Source organism: Mus caroli, unplaced genomic scaffold (assembly GCF_978045245.1).
Source record: "Mus caroli unplaced genomic scaffold, Mus_caroli_1 scaffold_4, whole genome shotgun sequence".
NCBI classification, from domain to species: domain Eukaryota; kingdom Metazoa; phylum Chordata; class Mammalia; order Rodentia; family Muridae; genus Mus; species Mus caroli.
In genome coordinates, this window is record NW_028227259.1 from 149579432 (window position 1) to 149604916 (window position 25485).

Here is a 25485-nt window from a genome sequence, read left to right on the forward strand (position 1 = left end):
CATTCAGGGCAGTTCTTATAAATTGCATCTACATAGAATACACTCGTTCCATGTCACCATTGCCCCTTCTTGTGGTGTCATTGTGGGTGCAGAAACAAGTGGTCCTGATCTAGGGACAGTCAAGGGGACTCTTAAGTAGACTTGAGACTTTCTACAGAGGTGCATGGCAGGGACGGTCCTCTAGGCAGAAAATAGTCACCAGTTCTGACTCACCCTCTATGAAGGAACACAAACATAGTTTCAAGGACTGGCAAGATAGCTCAGCTTAAAAGATTGTATTGTTCTCGCTGAGGACCTGAGTTCAGTTCCCAGCACCTACATGGAGTAACTTATAATTCCAGCTCCAAGAGGATCTGTTGCTTTCTTGGCTTCCAGGGGCACCTGAACTCACATGCGTATACTAACACAGACATCCATATAATTCTTTTTTCTTTCGAGACAGGGTTTCTCTGTGTAGCCCTGGCTGTCCTGGAACTCACTCTGTAGACCAGGCTGTCCTCGAACTCAGAAATACGCCTGTCTCTGCCTCCCAATGGCTGGGATTAAAGGCGTGCGCCTCCACCGCCCGGCCACATAAATATTTTTACTTTATTTTATTTTATTTTATTTTATTTTGAATTGTTCTTCAGAACCACAAAGCCTGAGAGATCCTAGCTCAGTAATTTGTAACAAAAAGCACTTGAGAAGCTCCCAACGCTGCCCACTTGGGCCATGGTTGAGAAATGTGTGTGTGTGTGTTAAAACCTCCTTAAAGAAAGGAGTAGGACGCCCATCCAGTTCCACAAGCACGCCCTAGCGCTGACGAGCGGCTGCCTCACCTGAGCAGCAGCCGCTCTTCAGACAAAGCACGCCAACAAAGGCTACGTTCTGCGCCTGCGCCGAGCGCCAGCTCAGAGCGGCCGCTCTGCGCAGGCGCCCTGGTCACTTCCGGGATCTGTCAGCCGCTCCCTCTAGGCCTCCCTCCTCCGTCCGCGGCCGCCGGAGCCAGTTCGCGTCGACTGACCAGAGTCCGCGAATCGTCCGCTCCGGACCTCCAGACCTCCCCAACCTCAGGTAAGGAGCCGCAGGGCCGAGAGCCTGGCCCGGGTCGCCTCCATTGTTTTGTATGTTCTATGGCACGCGGGGGCGGTGGGCCCAGGGCGGTTAGGCGCGGGGTCTGGGGCCGAGGGGGCCGGGATCTCCGTCCTTCGTGGTTACCTCTGAGTCCCTGTGCCCCCCTCACACACACAGACCGAGCGTTTCTGAGCACTTTGCAGCTGCCTTCCATCTCGGATGAGAGAAGGAACAGCTCGGCTTCCGACACCCCCATAGTACCATTTGCACCCCTACTGTGAGCATTTACCACAATCTGTAAAATTAGCTTAGACGGGCGGATCTCCCCCCCCCATACCCCCTGTGGCTTGTCACGAGTATCTGTTCATCTCGTCAACGTCTAGGATGTTGCCTAGAGCAGCCTCCGAACCGTCAGCTATTGGGGAACCCTTCCCAGCAAGAGAAAACCCATCTTTGCAGTAACCTTAGGATTCCCTAGCCCCCGCCCCCGCAAGTCAGAGTTGTACTCTCCTCTGCACCCGGATTCATAGGGTCCTTTCTGTAGAACCGCCCGAGTTCCCGTTTGACTCCGCCACTTTGTCAGGTGTCTCTGGGAAGGTTGCTTCGTGGTGCCTCAATTTCCCCAGCTGCAGTAAGAAGATTCTTAGTCTACTTGGTTTTATGGGGTTCGCGTGGAGTTCGCGTGCTTGAGTTGCTTACAGCAATTCCTAACCCAGAGAAGCTGTTCAAATGATCTGACAATAAATGATAGCCATTACTGGTGCTTCTGAGACTTCCGAGGCATATCTGCCTTCCTTTCCTTTCTGCTCTCTTTCCTCCGGAGAAGGACGTGAGGACTAGGATTTATTTATGTTCCTGGCCCCATTCAGATACCGAACACTGTTGGGAACATGGGAGGCACTTAATAAATTGCAGCCTAGAATCTCTGAGTATAAAACCATCTGTTGTCGTGGTGTGTTTCTCTCCTATCTTCTCCTTGCCCAGTTTCTGAAATGACCTAGGTTGGCATCCTATTTTATCAGTTCCCTTAATCTTTTGGTTTCCTTGTAGGCCTTAGGATTTCTAGAAGTTATCAGTCCGGGTGTTTAACCCATTAGATCAAGTCACTGGCTCTCTCGGGGGTGGAGGGAGGCTTCTTCAATTCATATGCTGTTCACAACTGGGGGGGAATCCATTGGAAATTGCAGACTCCTTTGGAGGATGGGTGGCAGTGTTTTGATCTAAATTATCTAGTGTTAGGTGAAAATAAGTTCTCTACAGGAAGTGTGGAGACGGTCTGATGAAGCTGGAATTTCTAATGAAGCCTGTCAGAACATTGGTAGGGCGTGGTGACCTGTTTGAGCACAGGTATCGCTGGGCTGGGTAAGGAGAGCAATTAGGAACTAGATGAAAGCCGGGCATAGTGGCGCACGCCTTTAACCCCAGCACTTGGGAGGCAGAGGCAGGCGGATTTCTGGGTTCGAGGCCAGCCTGGTCTACAAAGTGAGTTCCAGGACAGCCAGGGCTACTCAGAGAAACCCTGTCTCGAAAAACCAAAAAGAAAAAAAAAAAGAAACTAGATGAATCAATGACTTGAAATTGACCCTAACAGGGAATGGAAACTCTAACTTATGTGAATTTGTCAAGTCCCAGTGGAATGGGGCCAAGACACCAACATGTCCTTCTAGGACTGGTCCAAAGCTTTGTGTCCGAGGAAGAAAGAAAACCAATTTACTGGGCATCCAAGATGGCTCCACCACTAAAGGCTAGGCTAACAACCCAAAAGACCAGAGAACTAACTTACCAGAATCAGTTTTGTGCTGCTTTTATGTGCTATCTCATTTAATCTTCCCAACGGTTGTCTTGTGGTGCCATTTGGAGATGAAATGAAAATTTGCCCAGCATCTCATTATGTGTGTGTCAAAATGAAGATTCAAGCTCAGGTCCCCTCGTCTCCAGATTTCCATGGCTAACTCAACATTAAAATGACTCCACTTGAAGGCTGGGAATGTGGTTGAGTTGTTGCAGCCCTTGCCTGGTGTGCACAGTGCATAGGTAGGTAGGCTCACCAGCAGGGCAGGAAGAAAAGACCGTGCTAAGTGAAAGCTGAAGAGAGTAGGAACCTCTTCCTTCAGTCCTTTTCTTTTCTTTTTTTTTATAAGTTTATTTATTATATGTAAGTACACTGTAGCTGTCTTCAGACACTCCAGAATAGGGCATCAGATTTCGTTATGGATGGTTGTGAGCCACCATGTGGTTGCTGGGATTTGAACTCTGGACCTTTGGAAGAGCAGTCGGCGCTCTTAACCACTGAGCCATCTCGCCAGCCCCCTTCAGTCCTTTTCATCGCTCAGTGCTGGACAGTGGCGCAACAGATGCCTGGTGCCTGTGTTTTGCTTGGTTGGTTTTGTTTGAGGCAGAGTCTCAACTGTATTTAGTCCTGGTTGGCCTGGGACTCACAGAGATCCTTCCGCCTCTGCCTCACGAGTGCCCAGAAAAACCTTTTAAGTTCATTCAATTGCCTATGGTGTTCCCTTTTCTCCTTTTGAGACTTTTAAGATTTTCAAACATTGCTTAAATATCACCTGCAGCTTAGTGACTTAAAATTATCACCATATGAATGAAGGTTTATTTTACTTGGTACAACATTGTGGCTTAAAATAGCCAAATGACTATAAAGGAAGGACATGTCTGAATGTGTGTTCAATTATAGGACTTGACTATAGACAAAATTAGAAATGCAATTGTAGAAGTATTTCTGCTGTTGTGTGACTTGTCACCTCTTTTGGAAACTTAGGTATGTCCTTAAGAAAAACTAAATAGGAGAATGAGAAAGTCTCTATCTGCATGTGCAACTTTCAGCTCTTCATGAAATAGGTACCCCTATTACATGTGGATATCCAAGTTATTAGTTTACAAACCAGTTTTGTTCAGTAACAAGTGAGTTCATCAGATTTGGGTTTTAAGCTTCATTGCTTACAGTTAATAATATTGTTAACAACCCGCTTTTTAAAAGGTGTGTATGTTGCCATAGGTGGGTGGTTGCCTGCAGAGAGGTGCCAGGTTCTTTGGAACTAGATATACACAGAAGCTGCTTGACATTATGGGTGCTGGGAACTGAATTCTGCTCCTCTGGAAGGGCAGCCAGTGCTGTTGAACTTCTCCCCCCCACCCCATCCCATAATATGTTATTTTGAGTTTAACAGTTATCAGAAACAAGAGATACGAACACTGTGTTTGTGCATATGTGCCGTGGTGCATATGTGAAAGTCAGAAGACAGTTTGGTTCTCTTCTACCATGTAGGCTCTAAGCAACAAACTCAGGTCATTAGACTTGCCTCCAAACCCCTTTTGCTAGCTGAGCCATCGTATTATCCCTCAGCTCTTTGTTCTGAGACAAGGTTTCACTGTGTAGCTCTGACTGGCCTGGAATGAATAGTGAGTCTCCTGCCTCTGCCTTCTGAGTGCTGAAATTACAGGTATGTGCCATCTTGAAAGTTTGTTTATTTGTTTCTTTTTTTACAATGGGAGTCTTGCCAGGCGTGGTGGCGCACACCTTCAATCCCAGCACTTGAGAGGCAGAGGCAGGCGGATTTCTGAGTTCGAGGCCAGCCTGGTCTACAAAGTGAGTTCCAGGACAGCCAGGGCTGCACAGAGAAACCCTGTCTCGAAAAACCAAAAAAAAAAAAAAAAAAAAAAAAAAAGGGAGTCTTACTACATAACCTTGGCTGGCTCAGAACTCACTGTGTAGATCAGGCAAACCTGGAACTCAGAAAACCAACTGCCTCCACCTCCCTAGTGCTAGGATTAAAGGCTTGCTCCACCACACTAAGATGAGAACTTAGGTTTTAAAAAAAAAAAAAAAAACAAATTAAGCAGTCTCATTTAAATTTATTTATTTATTTATTTAGGTTTTTCGAGACAGGGTTTCTCTGAGTAGCCCTGGCTGTCCTGGAACTCACTCTGTAGACCAGGCTGGCCTTGAACTCAGAAATCCACCTGCCTCTGCCACCCGAGTGCTGTGATTAAAGGCATGCGCCACCATGCCCAGCTTATTTATTTTTTTAAAGATTTATTTATTGATTATATGTAAGTACATTGTAGCTGTCTTCAGACACTCCAGAAGAGGGAGTCACATCTAGTTGTGGATTGTTGTGAGCCACCATGTGGTTGTTGGGATTTGAACTTTCTGAAGAGCAGTTGGTGGTCTGAACCACTGAGCCGTCTCTCCAGGCCCCCAAAGATTTATTATTATACATAAGTACACTGTAGCTGACTTCAGACGCACCAGAAGAGCGCATCACATCTCATTATGGGTGGTTGTAAGCCACCATGTGGTTGTTGGGATTTGAACTCAGGACCTTCAGAAGAGCAGTCAGTGCTCTTACCACTAAGCCATTTCGCCAGTCCCTGAATTTAATTTTTAAAAGCGTTTTGTGACTTCCAAGTAATGCCTGGCTTGTTTGAAGTGCCCAGGTCTTTACTTTGCATGCCTTCTCCCTCAACCCCACCCCCACCCCCCCACCCCCAAAAAGTCAGGAGCTAGAGGGATGACTCAGCGTTTAAGAGTATATAATACTGCTCTTGCAGAAGATGCAGATTTGGTTCCTAACACCTCATCAGTTGCCTCATAACTGTCTGTAGCTCCAGCTCCAGAGGATCCAGCACCCTCTTCTGGCTTCTGTAGGCACTGCACTTGGGTATATGAACACACACATACACACAATTAAAATTTTAAAAATCTTTTTTTAGAGTAAATTAAGATGAAAGTTAAAGGCTCTTGCCGGGCGTGGTGGTGCACACCTTTAATCCCAGCACTCGGGAGGCATAGGCAGGCGGATTTCTGAGTTCGAGGCCAGCCTGGTCTACAAAGTGAGTTCCAGGACAGCCAGGGCTATACAGAGAAACCCTGTCTCGAAAAACCAAAAAATAAATAAATAAATAAATAAAAATTAAAGGCTCTTTATGAGTTGGAGTTTGCTTTCTAGAACATAAAAGGAAAAAAGTACTAAAATATTTCACTGTTTTTGCAGGTAGCTCGGGCTGGCCCTGTATTTACTGAATGGCTGAGAACAACACTGAATTGCTGATCCTTTTATCTGCCCCTCCAAAGTGCTGGTTTTACAGATGTGCACCACCGCATCCCGCACAATGGCTTCGCTCTTACAGCGAGTCTATTGGCGGTAGATAGCCGGTGTTTTTAGTTAAGAGCATACTTACTTCTTTTTGACCTTGGTTTCTTTAGCAGAGTGTTTCTTTTCTGAGCCACGGGCACTCATTTTTGTTTATTGGGTTTTACCCGTTGTTTGCCTCACAACTTTCTGATGTCTCTTGCATTCATTTTCTGCTAGTGTCAGAATTCCTATCTCGCTGGGCATGGAGGCACATGCCTGCAATCAGGAAGCTGAGGCAGAAAGATTGTTAATTGGAAACCAGCCTGGGCTACATACAAAGACTATCTCAAATGAAAAGACATTAATCACAGCATTTAGTCGGCAGGGGCAGGTGGATCTCTATTAGTTTGAGGTTAACCTGGTCTACATTGTGAGTTCCAGGCAGCCAAGGCTGTATAGTGAGAAGAAAGGACATTTCATCCCAAACACATCATCACTTTTTCCCTTAACAGCTAAGTCTTATTCCTACCTAAGGCAATACCATTATCATAGCTAGGATGAACATAATTTCATGCTGTTATATAATAACCAAGTTCAAATTCAAGTTTGTTACACAACACATGTCTTTTATGGTTATTTTTAAACATACCAATTATAATCAACCATCTTTTGTGAAATTTGATTTTCATAGCTCTTTTGAGATCTGGTACAGATTCTTCCCTCTACCTTCCAAGTGCTGGGATCTTGGCTATTTGCTACCATACCTGTCCATCCTGCCTTTAAATAGTCCAGGCAAGCTGTTTTCTAGAGGGTACCTCTGGGATTTTTAGAGAGACAGAGAGTGAGTGAGTGTGTGAGTATGTGTTTATGTGTGTTTATGCATAGATGGGAACTGTGTGTTTTTGGTGTGCTTGCATGGGAGTGTGCCACAGCATGCTCAGACACTAAAGGACAGCCTCTGGTGTCAGTCCTCACCTTCTACCTTGTTTGCGACAGGGACCCTTCTGTTGTATACAACTGTGTGTCCTGAGGCCCTCCTGATAGTTTACTGTCTCCACCTTCTGTCTCCCTGTAGCATCACTGTGGGGGAGTCCACAGAGGCACTCACTTCTGTTTCTAGCTCTCTTCAGGGTCTGGGGAACCAGAGCTCAAATCATCTGGCTTGTACAGCAAGCTTTAACCGCTGAGCATATCTGAAGAGCTACATGAGTTTTGACTCCATTTCTTGGTGTTGCGTGACTACACCTTTCCTCTTTATCTCCTATAAACTGAAAGTGAGACCCAGACCTTGATTGGATGTAGAGTAAATATGTTTGGCAGGTGTGCTTCATAACTGTGTTGATCGTCTTCCAAGGTTTATCTAGGATGGTCATGTAACTTCCTGTTTGACTGACTGACTGACTGACTGACTGACTTGACTTTCTGTTAAGGGAGAGTCTACTTCATAGCCCAGGATGGAAGGAAGCTCTCCCAGAGTTCCTCTCACCTCTGCCTGTTGAGTGCTAAGACAAGACACACGTAGTCAGGTTTACTTTTATTCTAAGATGACTTGTGTGTCTCTGGGGATATGTATGTCCTTGTGAGTGCAGATGCTGTGGAGCTGGAGTTAGAGTGGCTGTAGGTGCTGAGACTAACCCGACTCCTCGGTAGTAGCTGAGTGCACTCCTAACTGCTGATCTATCTCTTCAGCCCCATTCTTCTTCCTCCTCTTTTCAGTGGGAGATTAACCCAGGGGCTTCCGCATGCTGGGCAAGCACTATCCCATTGAGCTATCCCTGGGCCTTTCTGCCTTGAGTACCCATTTTGTTCTTACAAGTGTCCTGGTGTGGAGGTGTGGATGACAAATTAAATCGTTTTCAAGTTATGATATGTTGGTCATGTTCCCTCCTCCGGGATTGCTGGTTTAGATTGCTCCGCTCCCCTGTTTGTAGCTACAGGTTTGGTTACTTGGTCAAGTTGATGCCTCCAGATTTCTTTATTGTGAAAGCATGTTTCCCTTCTCATAGTTAGTAAGTTCTGTGTGGAGTAGTAAGTAATTTGAGGCTGAATATCCCACTCCATCAGTCTTTTACCTGTGATTTGAGAGTCCATTGATGACCCTCGAGAGTAGATTCTGTACTGGTGGTTACTGTGCTCCAGTCCTTGTTACGGAATTGATTTTTGCATTGAGATTGAGTCTTCTCTAATGGGAGATCAATGTTGTATTTATCCCCAAATAGTTTGGGTCCCTCTGACGACTTAAACTCTTTTTTGTTTGCTTGTTTTTTTGCTTTTTTTGTTTTTAAAGACAGGGTTTCTCTGTATATCCCTGGCTGTCCTGGAACTCACTCTGTAGACCAGGCTGGCCTCGAACTCAGAAATCCGCCTGCCTCTGCCTCCCAAGTGCTGGGATTAAAGGCGTGCGCCACCACCGCCTGCCTACAACTTAAACTCTTACTGCATGACATTTTGAGTGTTTTCTTTCCTGTTGCTTGTTACAGCTTTCTGACCTGTGAAAACACTTAAGAATCATGTCTCTGCATCAGTTTCTGCTGGAGCCAATCACCTGCCATGCCTGGAACAGGGATCGTACCCGTAAGTGTGCTTTGAATTTCCTGATACTTTTGTGTGGGGGTGGGGTTGTGTAGAGCCCAGAGTTCCACGTCAAGTGTCTTCCTTAATTGCTCCTTGCCACCCTTTTTCTTTTGAGAGCGGGTCTCTCAGTGAACTTGGAGCACTTCAGTTTGGCTAGGCTGGCCTGCCAGTGGCCATTGAGCTGCAGGTATCCTCCATCTTGGCCCTACCATGCCACCCCAGTGCTGAGCTTATGGATATAAGCTGCTACACTAGTTTTTACATGGGTTTGGGGGATTATACTCAGGTCCTCCTATTTACGTGGCAAGCACATTACCAACTGAGCTATTGCCCAGCTTGTGTGTGTGTGTGTGTGTGTGTGTGTGTGCGAGAGGGGATCTGGGGAAAACAACATTGATCCCAAGGTCTCTCCAATGCTAGACAAGTACTCTATCATGGAACTACATCTTTGCTTCCCTTTTCTAATACTTTCAATACACCTCACATGTAGGTATTTTCAGGATTCACATATTTCAATTTTGTGGAAAATGTACACATCAGCCTTTTCAAACATATAAATCAGTAGTTTTAATATATCCACTGCACCAGTCTTTATTTTATCTAACTTTGGGGGGGGGGGCGTTTGAGACAAGGTTTCTCTGTGTAGCTCCAGCTGTCCTTGAACTCAGAGATCACCTGCCTCTGCCACCCAAGTGCTGGGATTAAAGGCATGAGCCACACTGCCCCGCTATTTTTGTCTAATTTTAAATTTCAGATTGAATTTTTAAAAATTTTTTTGGCTATTCTTGTGTTCACTCTGTAGACCAGACTAGCCTCCAACTCAGAGATCTGCCATCTTCTGCCTCTCAAGTGCTGGGATTAAAAGCATGTGCCACCACTGCCTGACTCAGATTGAGTTTTCTTAATATGAAAGTCATAAATTGAAATTCTTGGAGATCCAAAACTTTTTGAGTTCCAACATGATGGACAGAAGTCTTGCATTTTGGCTTATTGTGGCTCGTGCCTAAGTTCCAGCCCTTGGAAAGCGGATGCAGGAGTTGTGGTCTTGCTTGGACTAAGTGTAACTCTAACAACCAAAGGAGAGAGGCTGTGACGGAGCTCAGTGGTGGATCCTGCAGTCACAGTTCTCTGTGCTCCAACTCCAGTGCTGCACAGAACAACAGGGGCGGCAGAATGCAGACTGACAGTTGTGCTGCTTTCCTTCTCAGAGATCGCCCTGAGCCCCAATAACCATGAAGTGCACATCTATAAGAAGAATGGGAGTCAGTGGACGAAAGCGCATGAGCTGAAGGAGCATAACGGACATATCACAGGTAAGGCTCTGCAGGCTCGCTGTGCTCTTTCCAAAGAAAGCGCTCTCCTCAGTAAGTAAAGGGCTCATCAAGCTAAGTGGACCCTCTAAGTTCAAGCCCCGAAGGATTTACTGAGTCTTTTCTTTCTTTCCTTCGTTCTTCTTTTCTTTTCTTCTTCAGGGTTTTTTTTTTTAATTTTTAATATTTTTATTACATATTTTCCTCAGTTACATTTCCAATGCTATCCCAAAAGTCCCCCATAGCGCCCCCCACTTCCCTACCCACCCATTCCCATTCTTTTGGCCCTGGCATTCCCCTATATTGGGGCATATAAAGTTTGCAAGTCCAATGGGCCTCTCTTTCCAGTGATGGCCGACTAGGCCGTCTTTCGATACATATGCAGCTAGAGACAAGAGCTCCGGGGTTCTGGTTAGTACATCATGTTGTTCCAGCAATAGGGTTGCAGATCCCGTTAGCTCCTTGGGTACTTTCTCTAGCTTCTCCATTGGGAGCCCTGTGATAAGGTTTTTTTTTTTTTAAGATTTATTTATTATTATATCTAAGTACACCGTAGCTGTCTTCAGATGCACCAGAAGAGGGCTTCAGATCTCATTACGGATGGTTGTGAGCCACCATGTGGTTGCTGGGATTTGAACTCATGACCTTCGGAAGAGCACCCGGTGCTCTTAACCACTGAGCCATCTCTCCAGCCCTTCTTCAGGTTTTTTGAGACAAAGTCTCTCTATGTGGCTCTGGCTATCTTGGAACTTACTATATGTAGACCAGACTGGCTTTGAACCCACAGAGAACTGCCTGCTCTTGCCTCACAATTCCTAGAATTAAAGTCATCTGGCTGAATTTTTCTTTAATTTGAGGAAAAAACAGTAACGTTGTTACATGCTTCTTGTGGCCCAGCAGCCACACAACACTCGTGTAGTCCATGGGGGGCACTGAGCCTGCTCTATAGGTGGGATGAGCCAGGAAAGCCAAAGCTGGACTCTGAACTGGAAGCACTAAGCACATTTGCAACTCACTGCCTTTGCTATGGGACACATCGTCCTTTGTGTTGTCTGAGAAGCCAGAATGGCTTTTGAATGAGGCCAGTGAGATGCCTCTGTGGTAAAAGCATGTGCTGCTAAGCTTCAGGTGGAAGAAGAGGACTTCCAGCTGTCATCTGACTTCTGCATGTGTACTGTGACATGCAAAGCCCTCATGCGCATGCTCTGAATTGAAGTTGTTAAAACTGAAGCAGGAGAGATACAGCCAGCATCTTGTCAGATTGCCTTTCAGACATTAACAGAGTCTTCGGAGTCAGGAAATCATCTCGGTTTCTAGGCCAGAACACTTAAAAGGTGTACAGGAGTAAGAAAGGATTGACGTCCCCCTTGTCTGGGGTCTTTCTGCTTCACTAGAAGATCTCGTCCAGGCTTGTTCAGTATGTATGCTGGTGCTCAGACATTCATGACATGTTTTCAGTTCTGACAAGTAAGAAACTGTCCAGAAACCACTGAGCCATCTATTGCTTAAAGATTGCTCTACTATTTGGTCATTGTCTCTGAGAGTGGAGGAAAGAGGATTAGAATTTCAGGGTCATCCTCAGTTGCATAAAGAAGTTTGACCAAAACAAACAAACAAACAAAAAACCAAAAAACCAATCAGCCGGGTGGTGGTGGCGCACACCTTTAATTCCTGCACTCGGGAGGCAGGAGGCAGAGGCAGGTGATCTTCTGAGTTCGAGGCCAGCCTGGTCTACAAAGTGAGTTCCAGGACAGCCAGGGCTACACAGAGAAACCCTGTCTCGACACCCCCCACCCACCCCACCCCCTAAGAAAAAAGAAGTTTGATGCCAGCCTGGGCTACATGAGACTGTCATATACTGATTAGCCTAAAGATATTCTCACCCAGATCAGAGAAACAGCAAACAAAAACACAGCATGCTTTTGACCCTTCTGTGCCTTTTGAAGTTGTTTGGCCCTGGGGCTGGAGAGATGGCTCATTAGATAAAGAACCTGCCTTGAAAGCATGAACACATGGGTTTGAATCCCCCAAAGCCAGGCATGGCTGAATGCCAGCTAGCCAGTCTAGCCAAAACAGTAAGCTTTGGGTGCAGGGAGAAGTCCTGTTTGGAAAAGACAAAGGCAGAGCAGCAGAGGAAGATGCCCAAGGCTGGTCTCTGGTTTCTGTGCTCATGCACTTGCACGCACACAGAAAAATTCTCCAGCATCCAAGGAGGTTATGGTTCCTAACCATGGTTCCTGCTTTTACCTGGTGGTTTGTATCGGTGCTTCTAAGCTCTAGAGCTTCCTGTGGCATCAAAGCCAGCAGTGTTGCTCTTGCTTTCCATGACCTTGTTCCTATAGATTTGGCCTCATGCTTATGAGTAAGGACACTCATTTTAGGTTTTTTTTTTTTTTTTTTTTTGGCTTTTTTTTTTTTCGAGACAGGGTTTCCCTGTGTAGCCCTGGCTGTCCTGGAACTCACTCTGTAGATCAGGTTGGCCTCAAACTCAGAAATTCACCTGCCTCTGCCTCCCGAGTGCTGGGATTAAAGGCATGCGCCACAGGAAATATTTTTAAATGAGAAAAGACTAAAATGGAAGGACCCTTCCCTCCTTCCCCCAAAGAGCCAAAACTGTAAAATTGTTACACTTTTCTTCCTACATCTCTTGGGGTCCTTTGAACTTGGACTCATTTTCTGATAGCATTTGTTAGATCTGAAGAACTTAGAAAAGTCTACATATACTTTTAACAGACCTAGGGTCAACAGTCCTCTCTCAGACTGTAAATATGAGGAGGCAGGATCTGTCGAACTCTAGAAGCATTTCATAGAGCAGAGTGTGGCATGTGGTGGAGTTCTGGCCACTCTGAGTTGATTTCTTGGGGTTAGCTATTTGATCATCACCATCCCCCTCTTTTTTTGACCTGGTCTTATGTCCTGGATGGCCTAGAACTCTATGTAGACAAAATTGGCTTTGAATTCATAGAGATCTGCCTGTCTCTGTGTCCTGTGTGTTTGGACTAAAATCATGTACCACCATATATCATGGCTACTATTTCTTTTTTTTTTTTTTTCTTTTTTTCTTTTGTCTAGGCAGGGTTGCAGGGTTTCTCTTGTCCTGACTGCCCTAGAACACTCTCTGTAGATCATGCTGGTCTAGAACTTAGAGATCTGCCTATCTACCTGCCTCTACTTCCAAGTGCTGAGATTAAAGGTATAAACCACTAGCCTGATGCTCTGCTACTTTAAAATATTTTCCTGGGCTGAGAGGACAACTCAGTGGATAAAGTGCTTGTCTGTGGAAGTGTGAGGGCTGCAGTTCAGACCCCTGGAACCCACAGAAATGCTGGGCAGACTGCTGCCCAGGATCCCAGCTCTCTGAAGGAACAGTCGGGGATACCCAACACAAGCTAGGTAGCTAGAATAGCAGGAAATGACAAGCTTTGAGTTCAGTGAGACCCTGCCTCAATAAGTAAAGGTGGAGAATGATCAAGAAAGATACCTGACGATAATTTCAGGCCTCCAGAGGCACATGGGAATGTGTGCAGCCCATATGCAAAAACAAAACAAGCCCAAAACTATTTTATTATAGAAATCTCATGACTGTGTCTGTGTGTGTGCGCGCGCGCGTGTGCGCGCGCACACGCGCATATGCATGCATGCTAGGCATGATGGCATCTGTAATCCCAACACTAGGAGGTAGAAGCAGAAGGATCAGGGGTTTAAGAGTATTCTCAGCCACATTGTGATTTCAAGGCCACCTGGGCTTCTTAACACCCTATGCCAGAAGAAAACACAAATTCCCAGTTCTGTTCTACCTGGCTTTGTAAGGATCCTGCGTCCTCTGGTGTCCTTAGGAGAGAAACAGCCTTGGTTTTGTATGAGATAATAACCATAGATAGGAGAAGGAGGGGAAGAAACCACTAAGCCCACAGTTACCCCATGCCCAGCTGTCACCCACCAATTGCCCAGTCCCTTGTCACTGGCCAGGTGTAGCAAGTGACCTGTGCTTCACTTTTAGGTATTGACTGGGCTCCTAAGAGCGACCGTATTGTCACTTGTGGGGCAGACCGCAACGCCTATGTCTGGAGTCAGAAAGATGGCATCTGGAAGCCCACCCTCGTGATCCTGAGGATTAACCGTGCAGCCACTTTTGTGAAGTGGTCCCCACTTGAGAACAAGTTTGCTGTGGGGAGCGGAGCCCGGCTCATCTCTGTCTGTTACTTTGAGTCTGAGAATGACTGGTGAGCCAAGTTGCATGTGTCCTCTCACTCTGCTTTGTATACTCCATGCTGGGATGGATGCTGTGCTCCTGGGGCCTGTTGAGGCTCTGTGTACTGCAGTGCCCTTCCTGGCCTGGAGAGGCTTCTCCCTCTCAACTCCTATGCACACGACTCAGCTCCCATACCTTTGCTTTTACTCCTCTACTTCCTTTTGTTGGTTACTTCCTCCCTACCCGTTCCTTCCCTTCCCTCCTTCAGCTCCTTCATTTCCATCCTTCCCTTCCAGCTCCCGACTTATCTTAATTCACATGGGAAACATTTCCTCCTGGCTGAGCTCTCTTTACTCTTTACTGTTTGTGATAGATCGTCCCCTTCCAGGTAAATTAGACCTGACTGTGGTCTCATGTAGTCTGAAAAGAAGCTGTATATTCAGTGAGGTTTCCCAGCTGTAGGACAGTCATCAGGCCAGGTGTGGTGCACACACATGTAATCCTAGCATTCAGGAGTTTGAGACCAGCCTGGGGTACGAGTAGCAAGTCTAAGGCTAGCCCGAACTATGTATAGGAGGCTTTTATCTAACAGAGACACGCATATGGGCCACCCTTCATCAGGAGTCCAGTGTTTGAATGCTAGTTATACATGTGGAGCTCAGCTGTTGGATTTGAAGTAGCTTGATTGGTGTGGCTTGGAAAGTGTTATCATTTTTGTTGATGAGAACAGTGGCAATCAGTTTTTCTCCTTTCTTAGGTGGGTGAGCAAGCACATTAAGAAGCCAATTCGCTCCACGGTCCTCAGCTTGGACTGGCATCCCAACAATGTGTTGCTGGCTGCAGGCTCCTGTGACTTCAAATGCAGGTGGGGATAAAGAAGTTCTGAGAGATTTGAGCTGCCTGTGGTTCAGCTTTGTCGGACATCCGTGGGGTTTCTTTTTTTGCAGTCTATAATAGCACTGTAGGGACTGATGAAGGGACTTATGTCTAGAAAAGGAGCTGCGGCTGGGTTGGCTTAGTGGTTGGAGTGGTTCCCAGCTAGAGTCTCAGCTGCCACTCTCATTTGGAGTTGGGCTTAGGGAACCAGAGGGGTTTGGGGTGTTTGTTTGTTTGTTTGTTTGTTTGTTTGTTTTGAGACAGGGTTTCTCTGTGGCTGTCCTGGACCAGGCTGGCTTCAAACTCAGAGATCTACTTGCCTTGGCTTTCCAAGTGCTGGGATTGAAGGTGTGAGCCATAACTGCACAGCCCAGTGTTCTTTTAGGGAGACTTGAGGTTCATTTCCTCCCATTCCTCCTCCTAGCTAGGCTACCTTGACTTGTGGTGTTCCTGCCTTAGCCTTTAGGAGGTTGGAGTTATGGGTGAGCACCACATAGGTTTGGGTGTTTTCTAAAGAGAAGAGGAGTGAGAAGACACTGGAAGGCAGAGGAGTCTAGCAGTTCTTTGTCCCTCCCTTTCCTCAGTCTGGGTGCATTACACAGCTGTGGGAACTAGATAGAAACAGGGACTTAGCTAAAGACTGAGGACATTGGCTGCGAAAGATCCTCCTCATCACAGATTGTCCCCACCATAAAAGTGACAGTGGGCCTGAGGTGGGAAGCCAGCCCTCCTGGCAGGGCTAGGGAGCTGTCTGCCTTTTCTCAGTGCCCTCTCTTAGCTTTTTCTTTAGTGTGTTCACCTCAAGCTTTATCTATCTCTGTGTTGTATATGTGTGCCTGTGTGTGTGTGCCTGTGTGTATGTGTGTGTGTGTGTGTGTGTGTGCCTGTGTGTGTGTGTGTGTGTGCCTCTGTGTGTGTGTGTGTGTGTGTGCATGTGTGTGCCTGTGTGTGTATGTGTGTGTGTGCATGTGTGTGCGTGTGTGTGTGTGTGTGGACCAGAGTTGGCTTCAGATACTGTCCTCTTCTCTCTCCACCTTATTTTTTGAGACATAGTCTCTCACAAACCTGGTGTTTGCTATTTTAGCTAGACTGCCTGGCCAGTGAGCTCCAGGGTCTGTCTCCACCCTGCTCAGTACCTGGTTACAGGTGCTGCCACACCCCGATTTCTCTGTGGGTGATAAGGATCTGAACTTAGGTTCTTCTGCTTGGTAAGCAAGCACTTCACTGAATGGCCATCTCCTTGGCTCCCCAACACTCTCCCTTTTGGGGGAAACATTGTCTTACTGTGTATCCCTGCCTGACTTGCCTTGTACTCACAGAGACACTCTTGCCTCTGCTTCCTGAGCCAGCACCGAGATTAAAGGTGTGCACTGCTCAGCTTTCCAGCTCATTTGCCTGAGTGAGTTGGTACCGGAGTTGTTTGGGGTATGGGCCGTTTCTTGCCTGCCGCTGCCTGTGGGCTCTTGAGTGCTGTGCTGAGGATGGTGCTTTAGTAGGAAAAAAAGGCTACCCCTTCTGTCAGTGCATTCTGACGTGGGGTGACTGCAGCCCTCTTCACATGCGGTTAGGATACTCTCAGAGCCTCTGTGTCTGCAGCTGCTGCAGATTGGCCTTGCCCGTCGTGTTCTGTTCTCATGTTGACCCCTTTGTTCTGCAGGTGCCTTTTTCTATATTCATATTTTCATATTGCTTTTTTCTTCTTTTCCATATTTCGAACAGAGTGTTCTCTGCCTATATCAAAGAGGTGGATGAGAAGCCAGCCAGCACGCCCTGGGGCAGCAAAATGCCTTTTGGTCAGCTGATGTCTGAGTTTGGTGGCAGTGGCACCGGCGGCTGGGTGCATGGGGTCAGTTTCTCTGCCAGTGGGAGCCGCCTGGCCTGGGTCAGCCACGACAGCACAGTGTCTGTTGCTGATGCCTCAAAAAGCGTGCAGTGAGTATTTCCTTGCGGGTGGAGGATGTGATATGGTGGAAGGTCTCACTGAGGCTGCCCTGCCCTGGTATCGTTCGAGCACCCCAACAACTGCAGCTGCCTTTAAATACATGTTAACAACTTTAAAGAGTTGGGGCTTCCAGAAACACTTCGTGGATGCAGTGCTGGTAGTGTCCCTTTGAGTGCCCTCCTGGTGTGTTGCTAACAAGGGCCCCTTCAGAACTGCCAGGTTATTCTGTGTCTGTGAGCCTTTCCCTGGGGAGATGTGAGCAAGCACCCGTTCACCTGATGCAGTGTGCACGTGACGACCAAAGGATAATTCCACCAAGGTCCGCCTTCCCAGCCATGAGCCCACTGGGTTCACGCACAGAGCACAGGTCAGAGGCTGCTCACAGGAGCGTGGGTGACCCCAAAGCAGACACAGCACCACAATACTCTCACCTGGCATGGATGATGACTTGCCCAGGGAGGCATAGACAGCATCCCCTTACTTCAGCTAGGCATCTACACTCTATACATGGTAGCCTCTCCATAGAGTACCTGCGTTAATGCAGAACTCTATACAGCTGGCTGCAAGGCACAGGACAGAGCAGCTGGGATCCCAAGTGAGGGTCCAGTGACCCTACCCCACCTATGAGGCAGTGCCAGTAGACAACAGGCCCGCTCTGAGAGTCTCGGGAAAGCAGTCACAGCTGCTCAGATGAAGATGATGTCTGTCACGCTTGGAGGATAGCACTGCATACGTCTGTGGCTGTTTCCTCATGCCAGTGTTACCCACTAACTTTAAGGGATATATGATGGAGGCATGGTGGCTCATACTTCTAGCACTCAGGAGGTAGAGGCAGGAAGATTATGAGTTCAGCGTCAGCATGGGCTATGTACCTGTCTTAGTTAGGGTTTTACTGCTGTGAACAGACACCATGACCAATGCAAGTCTTATAAAAAACAACATTTAATTGGGGCTGGCTTACAGGTTCAGAGGTTCAGTCCATTATCATCAAGGTGGGAACATGGCAGCATCCAGGCAGGCATGGCACAGGCAGAGCTGAGAGTTCTACATCTTCATCCAAATGGGTGCTAGTGGAAGACTGACTTCCAGGCAACTAGGGTGAGGATCTTATGCCCACACCCACAGTGACATACTTACTCCAACCAGCTCACACCTATTCTAACAAGGCCACACCTCCAAATGGTGCCACTCCCTGGTCCAAGAGTATACAAACCATCACAGTACCAAAACTCTGTCTCAGAAAACCAGGACTTGAGACTCTTGTACCTTCCTAGGACCTTCATTTCCTTTTCCTAACACCACCCCAAAAGAAGGAAGGAAGGAAGGAAGAAAAGAAGTGTTTTTACTCCATGCTATCACAGAAGAAAGAAAGAAAGAAAGAGAGAGGGAGGGAGGGAGGGAGGGAGGGAGAGAGAGAGAGAGAGAGAGAGAGAGAGAGAGAGAGAGAGAAAGGAAGAAAAAAGGAAGGAAGGAAGAAAGAGAAAGAAGTGTTCTTACTCCATGCTATCACAGAACAAAGCCGCCTTCATGCTACTTGGAGAACCCGAATTAGGATGACTCATTTGTGAGGGTGTCGCCAGCTCAGCCTGGAAGAACTTTATCAGACATGGGAGTAAAGTTTGCTCGGTAGGTAGCAAAGGAAGAAAGCTGGAGTCTTCCTCTTAAGGATCTTTGTACTTTGCTGGGAGCCCTTCCCAATGGGCAGCTAAGAGAGGCTCGTAATGATCTCTAGATTAGGCACTCTATGGATGGAAACAGTCATAGTGAGAGGCATAAAACAGGACATTTCAGAGGTGATCTCTACCCCCCCCCCCCCCATTTATTCATTTGCCAGGCGATGGTGGCGCACACCTTTAATCGCAGCACTCGGGAAGCAGAGGCAGGCAGATTTCTGAGTTCAAGGCCAGCCTGGTCTACAGAGTGAGTTCCAGGACAGCCAGGGCAACACAGAGAAACCCTGTCTCGGGGAAAAAAAAATTTATTCATTTATTTCATGTATGTGGGTACATTGTAGTTGTCTTGAGACACACCAGAAGAGGGCATCAGATCCCATTACAGATGGTTGTGAGCCACCATGTGGTTGCTGGGAATTGAACTCTGGACCTCTGGAAGAACAGCCAGAGCTCTTAACCATTGAGCCATCTCTCCAGCTCAATATTTTCTCTCTTAAGTTGAACTTACTATAGGAATTCTTTTGTCAAAGGCCACTCATGTTAAAAATATGGTCTGGAACTCGGATGTAAGCTGGGCTGGTGTCAAGCCTATGACCGTCCTGCCTCAGCCTCCCAGATAAATGTTTTATAAGCCAGGCATGGTGGTGCAAACCTGCACCTCCAATATTCAGGAAGCCTAGGTAGGGGAGGGCATGAGTTTGAGGTTGCTTGGGTTACATAGTAGGACCCTTAAAATACCAAACACGTGAAACTGAGGGGATGGCTCAGTGGGTAAAGGTGTTTGATCCCTGGAGTCCACTTTGTAAAGAAGAGGACTGAGTCCACACACACTGTGATATACATACTCACTCTCTCTCATTCTCACACTCAAACACACACGCACAGACATGCATGGGGCCTATTTGAGTGTGAGCTGGCTGAGACTAAAATTCATCTCATAGTGGTGGCTTACACAGGGCATGACTGCCAGCACGTATCTCTGTGCCAGCACCAGTACTCTCTCACCAGCAGGAGTGATAGGAGGCAATGGTCAGAGCCAAGATGTGAGGACTTGAATGGCAGAGGGGCAGAGTCAGTGCACTGGGACGAAGGCAGAAAGGAAGGACTCCTTGTCCATGAATGGAGACCCTTTAGCAAGGGGCAGGGCCCAGGCTAGAGAGAGCTAGTCTTTTATTTGACTGAGTAATAGAGGGTGCTAGGGGTCCAACCAGGGCCTTGCACATATTATGGCCCCAACTTGAAGACTTCAGTTTCTGAAGGTCACTTTGGGGTCACCTTATTCTTGAGATTCCTGTAAGGAGAGGTCAAGGAACTCTTTTTAGAGAAGTGTTGGCTAACCCTGCAAAAGCCACTCTGAGAATGGGGCCTTTGTTGTCCTCTGTCTGTGAAGGAGCATGGGCTGTGGTTCCCCTAGTGTAACAAGTGTTCTTGTGTTCAGGGTTTCGACTCTGAGAACAGAGTTCCTGCCGCTGCTCAGTGTGTCATTTGTCTCAGAGAACAGCGTGGTGGCTGCCGTAAGTATCTGCCATCCTCAGTGTGCCACGTGCAGCTCTAAGCCAGAAACAATGTGTGCTCTGTGACAGGCACAGCAGCACATCCCTTCTCAGAAACAGACTGAGAGGCCACGGCTGTGAGCACTGTGCTGGGGTGGAAGGTGCCAGGGAGCCCTCTGCCTGACTGATCTCCCGTTTCAGGGCCATGACTGCTGCCCGATGCTCTTTAACTACGATGACCGTGGCTGTTTGACCTTCGTGTCCAAACTGGATGTCCCAAAACAGAGCATCCAGCGCAACATGTCTGCTATGGAACGCTTCCGTAACATGGACAAGAGGGCCACTACTGAGGACCGCAACACAGCCTTGGAAACACTGCACCAGAACAGCATCACGTAGGTACCTTCAGCCGCCTCAGCCTGGAGGCCAGGCGCTGGGCTTCTGTAGAAAATTGGCTGGCCAAGGTGCTCACTCCATGTCATTCTTTTAGAAAAGTCCCCTGTGCTGCAGGCCCCAGTGTCGCTGAGGGAATGAGAGCAGTAGTAAGCCTGTGTACTGCTGTTAAGGCCTTACTTTCAGTTTGTGACAGAGAGGGAGTTGGCCCAGTTTGATGGCACAGGCCTCTAATCCCACCATTCAGGAGGCAGAGATAGGTGTGGATCTCTGAATTGAAGGCCAGTCTGATCTACGTAGCCTACATAGTGAATTCCAGGCCAGCCAAGGCTGCACAGTATAGCTAGTCTTTGCTACTTTGTGAGTTCTTTTTCCCATCCTTTATCCCCCATTTCACCCCCTCTCACTAGATAGGAGAGAAAGAAGGATGGATGGGAGGGAGAGAGAGATTAGATTCAAGGATCTCTATCTATCTTCTTCTTCCTTCTTTGAGCACAGCTATTAAGCCACAACCAACACCCTGAAAGACCACCAACTCTACCCACCTATCAAGGCTCTAGCATTTATACACTCTCTGAAATGTTCCCAGAACAGTCGCAGAAACTATCTGCAGTTGGCAAAACCACACCTGCTAGAGAACGAGGCAAATCACTGTGAGCTGCTGTGATCGGGCTGAAGCAGCCCTGTATCCTGTACTGAGGTTAAAAGGAAAAGACATCCTGTGTTTTTCAAGTAACCACAATTCCAGAGTTCTCATTACAGCACGGTGAAACCCTGTCTCAGAAACAGGAGCTGAGCTGCCACCACTTTATCCTTATGCCCTGCAGGGTGCGTTTGCACCCAGCATTCAGAAGTGTGCTTCTTGTCAGAGAAGCCCTGGCTGGCTGAGTAGTCTACCCGTGTGTGTAGGAGGTAGGTTCATGCTGGGCATGGTGGCACAGGCCTGGAGTCCCAGTACCTGGGAGGCTGAGGCAAGAGTGTTGGTAATGTGCCAGCAGGTGGGCTCAGTGGACAAGGGCTCTCCAGAACCTCCACGGTGAAAGGAGAAAACAGTCCCAGACGTTGTCCTCTGCCCTCTACACACACAGCATAAACTGATGAGAAAGAGTAACAGTGGGCCGTTCTTAGCTCACGGGCTGTACAGTAGTCTGTGTGCTGTAATCTGCAGCCAGTCTTGGGAGCTGTCCAGATGATTAGCTCATGCAGGTGGTTTCGGCTTCTGCGCAGCTCTGGAGGATCTGGAGGAGTGACTGCCTGCCCCTGACGTTGTAATGAGTCATCTTATTTATTTTGTCTTTGGTGTTTGGACTTGGGATTGACCCCAGAACCTAAGACTTGCTAGGCAAGTACTCTACCACTGAGCCACAGCACCAGCCCCTGTGAAGACAAATTTCAAGTGCAAGGCTCTGGGCCTCCTGTTGTGGCTGTCCTAGCAGGTTGATTTGAGAGGGTGTGTTGGGGACCAGGTAGCCTACGTCATGCTCTAACCATGTCTCTATTTGAAACTCCAAAATGATGCTTATATCTGCATCCGTACTGAGCCCCTGAGCCCTTCTCCTCCTCCTACCCATCGAGTGTTGAGGCTATCATCCCTCCCTCTCCACCCCTCCCCCATTTTTGTCATAGGATTTCATACAGTTTAGATTGGCCTCAGACTCACTAGATAGGCTGGGGTAGGGTTGGGATCGGAGAATGGATGGGGATAGGATTGCTGTTACTGGGGAAGACCTTGAATTTCTGATTGGCTGCCTCCACCTTTGAATTGCTAGGGTACAGGCATGTACAAACACACCCAAATATGTGGTACTGGGGATCCAGCCAGTCTCATGTGTGCTAGGCAGCCACATACGGGTATGCTACATCCCAAGCTATTGAGCCCACTCCTGTTTTGAGACAAGGTCTAGCTATGTGACCATGATGGATCTGGAACTTAATAGATCACCAGCTATCTGTGGGATATTTTCTGACGCTGATTGTTACAGCCTAAGACTGATGGATGCATTTATACTCAAGAGTGAAGAGCGTTCATGTTCTCTAGTGCACCTTACTGTTGGTGGGGAGAGTTGGGCTCACTTCCACCACAGACCTCACAACCTTTTGATTTTGCTTTTCTTTTAGTCAAGTGTCTATTTATGAAGTGGACAAGCAAGATTGTCGCAAATTTTGCACTACTGGCATTGATGGAGCCATGACAATTTGGGATTTCAAGGTAAATCTTCTTGGTGGTTTTGCTGTGTTGGGGATAGAACATGTTAGGCAAGGACTCTTAACTGAGTTACCCTAGCCCTTGATTTCCAGGTGTTTCCACCAAACATCTGTTCCTTCTTGAAATACAGTGGCAGAGGAGCTGGCCCAGAATCTAAGCGTGAGGGCCACATTCTCAGTGGGGGTTACTGTCTCCTAGATGCTATTTGTTCTCAAAAAAAAAACCTTGATGCCATTGTTGAAGTAAATGCAGTGTTAGCCACCAGCCAACATTTCTGTTTATAGACATTTTTATAGCTTACACCAGTTTATTTAATAAATACAACTGGGTGTGGGGCTCATTTCTGTAATACCTACACTTGGGAAGCTCAAGCAGAGGATTGCTTTGAGCTTAATGCCAGTCTGTGCTACAGAATAAGACCTTGTCCCCATCCCCAATGCAATGATCTGAGAAGATGGAAAACACATACACCACATCTTACACGCACACACACAACACACATACACCACACATACACACCACATACACACACACACCACACATACACACACACAGACACCACACAGACACCACACACACACACATCCAACACATATACCACACACCACACACACCACACATACATACACACACACACAACACACATACACCACACACCACACATACACCACATATACACACCACATACACACACACCACACATACACCACACATACACACACACAGACACCACACACCACACAGACACCACACACACACACACACACACATCCAACACATATACCACACACCACACACACCACACATACACACACACACACACCACACATACACCACACACACACACACCACACATACACCACACACACACACCACACATACACACACACAGACACCACACACACACACACACACACCACACATACACCACACACACACACCACACATACACCACACACACATACATATATACACAACGCACGCACACATGCGTAGGGGTCTGGAGTGATGGCTCAGCAATTTAGACCATTTGCTTAAGACTCAGGATTTGGTTCCCAACATCTACATGGCTGCTCACAACCATGTTGGCTGGTGGCTAACACTGGGTTTACTTCAACAATGGCATCAAGGGGTTTTTTTTTTTTTTTTTGAGAACAAATAGCATCTAGGAGACAGTAACCCCCACTGAGAATGTGGCCCTCACAACTCCAGTTCCAGGGCATCTGTCCTCCACAGATACCAGGCACACAAGGGTGCATCTATATACATGCAGACAAACATTATACACTTTAAAATAAATATTAAAAGCCCAAGCATAGTGATGCATGTCTTTAATCCCAGGAGTTAGAGGATAGCAGATTTCTGAATTCCTGGTCTGTGTAAAGTTCAATGCTGGCCCGGATTGTGCAGTGAAACTGTGTCTAAAGAAGGGGGGGACGGGGCAGGGAGGGAGAAGCAGGGTGTTGGTGATGCAGGGCTTAATCCCAGTACACTTGGGGGAAAAAAATGAAGGAAGGGAGAATATGCAGGGTTGGGTGAGGTGGTGTGAGCCTTCTGGGGACAGACATCCGGCCTGGGGAAGCAACATAGAGCTGAGGCCTGCAGGGTGTGGGGTGAGGAAGGTGGGCCTGTGCCCCACCAGTGTGGCCTGCGGGAAAGACAGGCAGCCAGTCCTCAGGCTGATCAGTGTTGTGCTTTTCCCAAGACCCTAGAGTCTTCCATCCAGGGTCTCCGGATAATGTGAAGCCGAGCGAGCCTCTGGCATCCAGCATGAGGAACAGGACTGAGCGCCTCTGCTGTTCACGTGCTGGTGAGGATCGCTGGCCCAGGGAAACACTGTCACACTGAAGCAACTAGCGTGTGTTCCTGTGGATGTCGTGGGTGACGTGTGGCATTTAGAGACAGCAGTGGTTCGTTTTGATTTTTCTTTCATTTTGTTTTGTTTTGATTTTGCTATCTCATTCCATTTTTGACCAAAGCTTCTCTTTAAGTAGTTTATTATGGAAGATTGTCACACTAACTTAAAGGGGAAGGGAAGTATGTACATTGTGTGCTAAAAAAAAATTAAAGAAAAATCCCAAGTGTGCAAAAGTGCTTTTTCTTTTTACTCTTTCTGTTCTCAGCAGAGAAACAAGTACATCTTCATTTGTTTAGGTTGTTTTTAGGATCAGGCCCTAGATCTTAGTCCTTAACTGCGCCATCCTCTACCGCCTTTAGCCAGGGAGGACCATGGACTGAGCCGGGCATGTAGAGAATACTGTAATTCAGCACCCTAAAGACTGAGACAGGGCTGGTGAGATGGCTCAATGGGTAAGAGCACCCGACTGCTCTTTCGAAGGTCCAGAGTTCAAATCCCAGCAACCACATGGTGGCTCACAACCATCCGTAACGAGATCTGGCGCCCTCTTCTGGAGTGTCTGAAGACAGCTACAGTGTACTTACGTATAATAAATAAATAAATCTTTAAAAAAAAAAAAAAAAAAAGACTGAGACAGGAGGATTGCAAGTTCAAGGCACAAAAACACTAATGTGCCTCATGGGGAACAGGGGCATTTGTTGATGGGTCCCGGGACACTGCATTCCATCTGTAAAGTTGGTGCAGAAGCCCTGTACTGGAGAGCTGAGGAGCCATGGAGAATCCCTCCTGTACTGGTGAGCAAAGCCAGTTAGAGCATGCTCT

The 25485-nt window shown here is 47.3% G+C and overlaps 1 protein-coding gene across 1 annotated transcript; it reads left to right on the forward strand.

The window, feature by feature from the left end:
• The first annotated feature begins 908 nt into the window (after positions 1-908).
• Positions 909-24912, forward strand: Arpc1a (actin related protein 2/3 complex subunit 1A). Its single transcript, XM_021162402.3, has 10 exons — positions 909-1053; positions 8627-8720; positions 9929-10033; positions 14031-14253; positions 14980-15087; positions 16818-17030; positions 20152-20227; positions 20408-20601; positions 22718-22808; positions 24511-24912. Exons 2-10 carry the CDS (start codon positions 8657-8659, stop codon positions 24547-24549), a joined length of 1113 nt encoding a protein of 370 aa, XP_021018061.1. The 5' UTR covers positions 909-1053; positions 8627-8656; the 3' UTR covers positions 24550-24912.
• Positions 24913-25485: the final 573 nt, after the last annotated feature.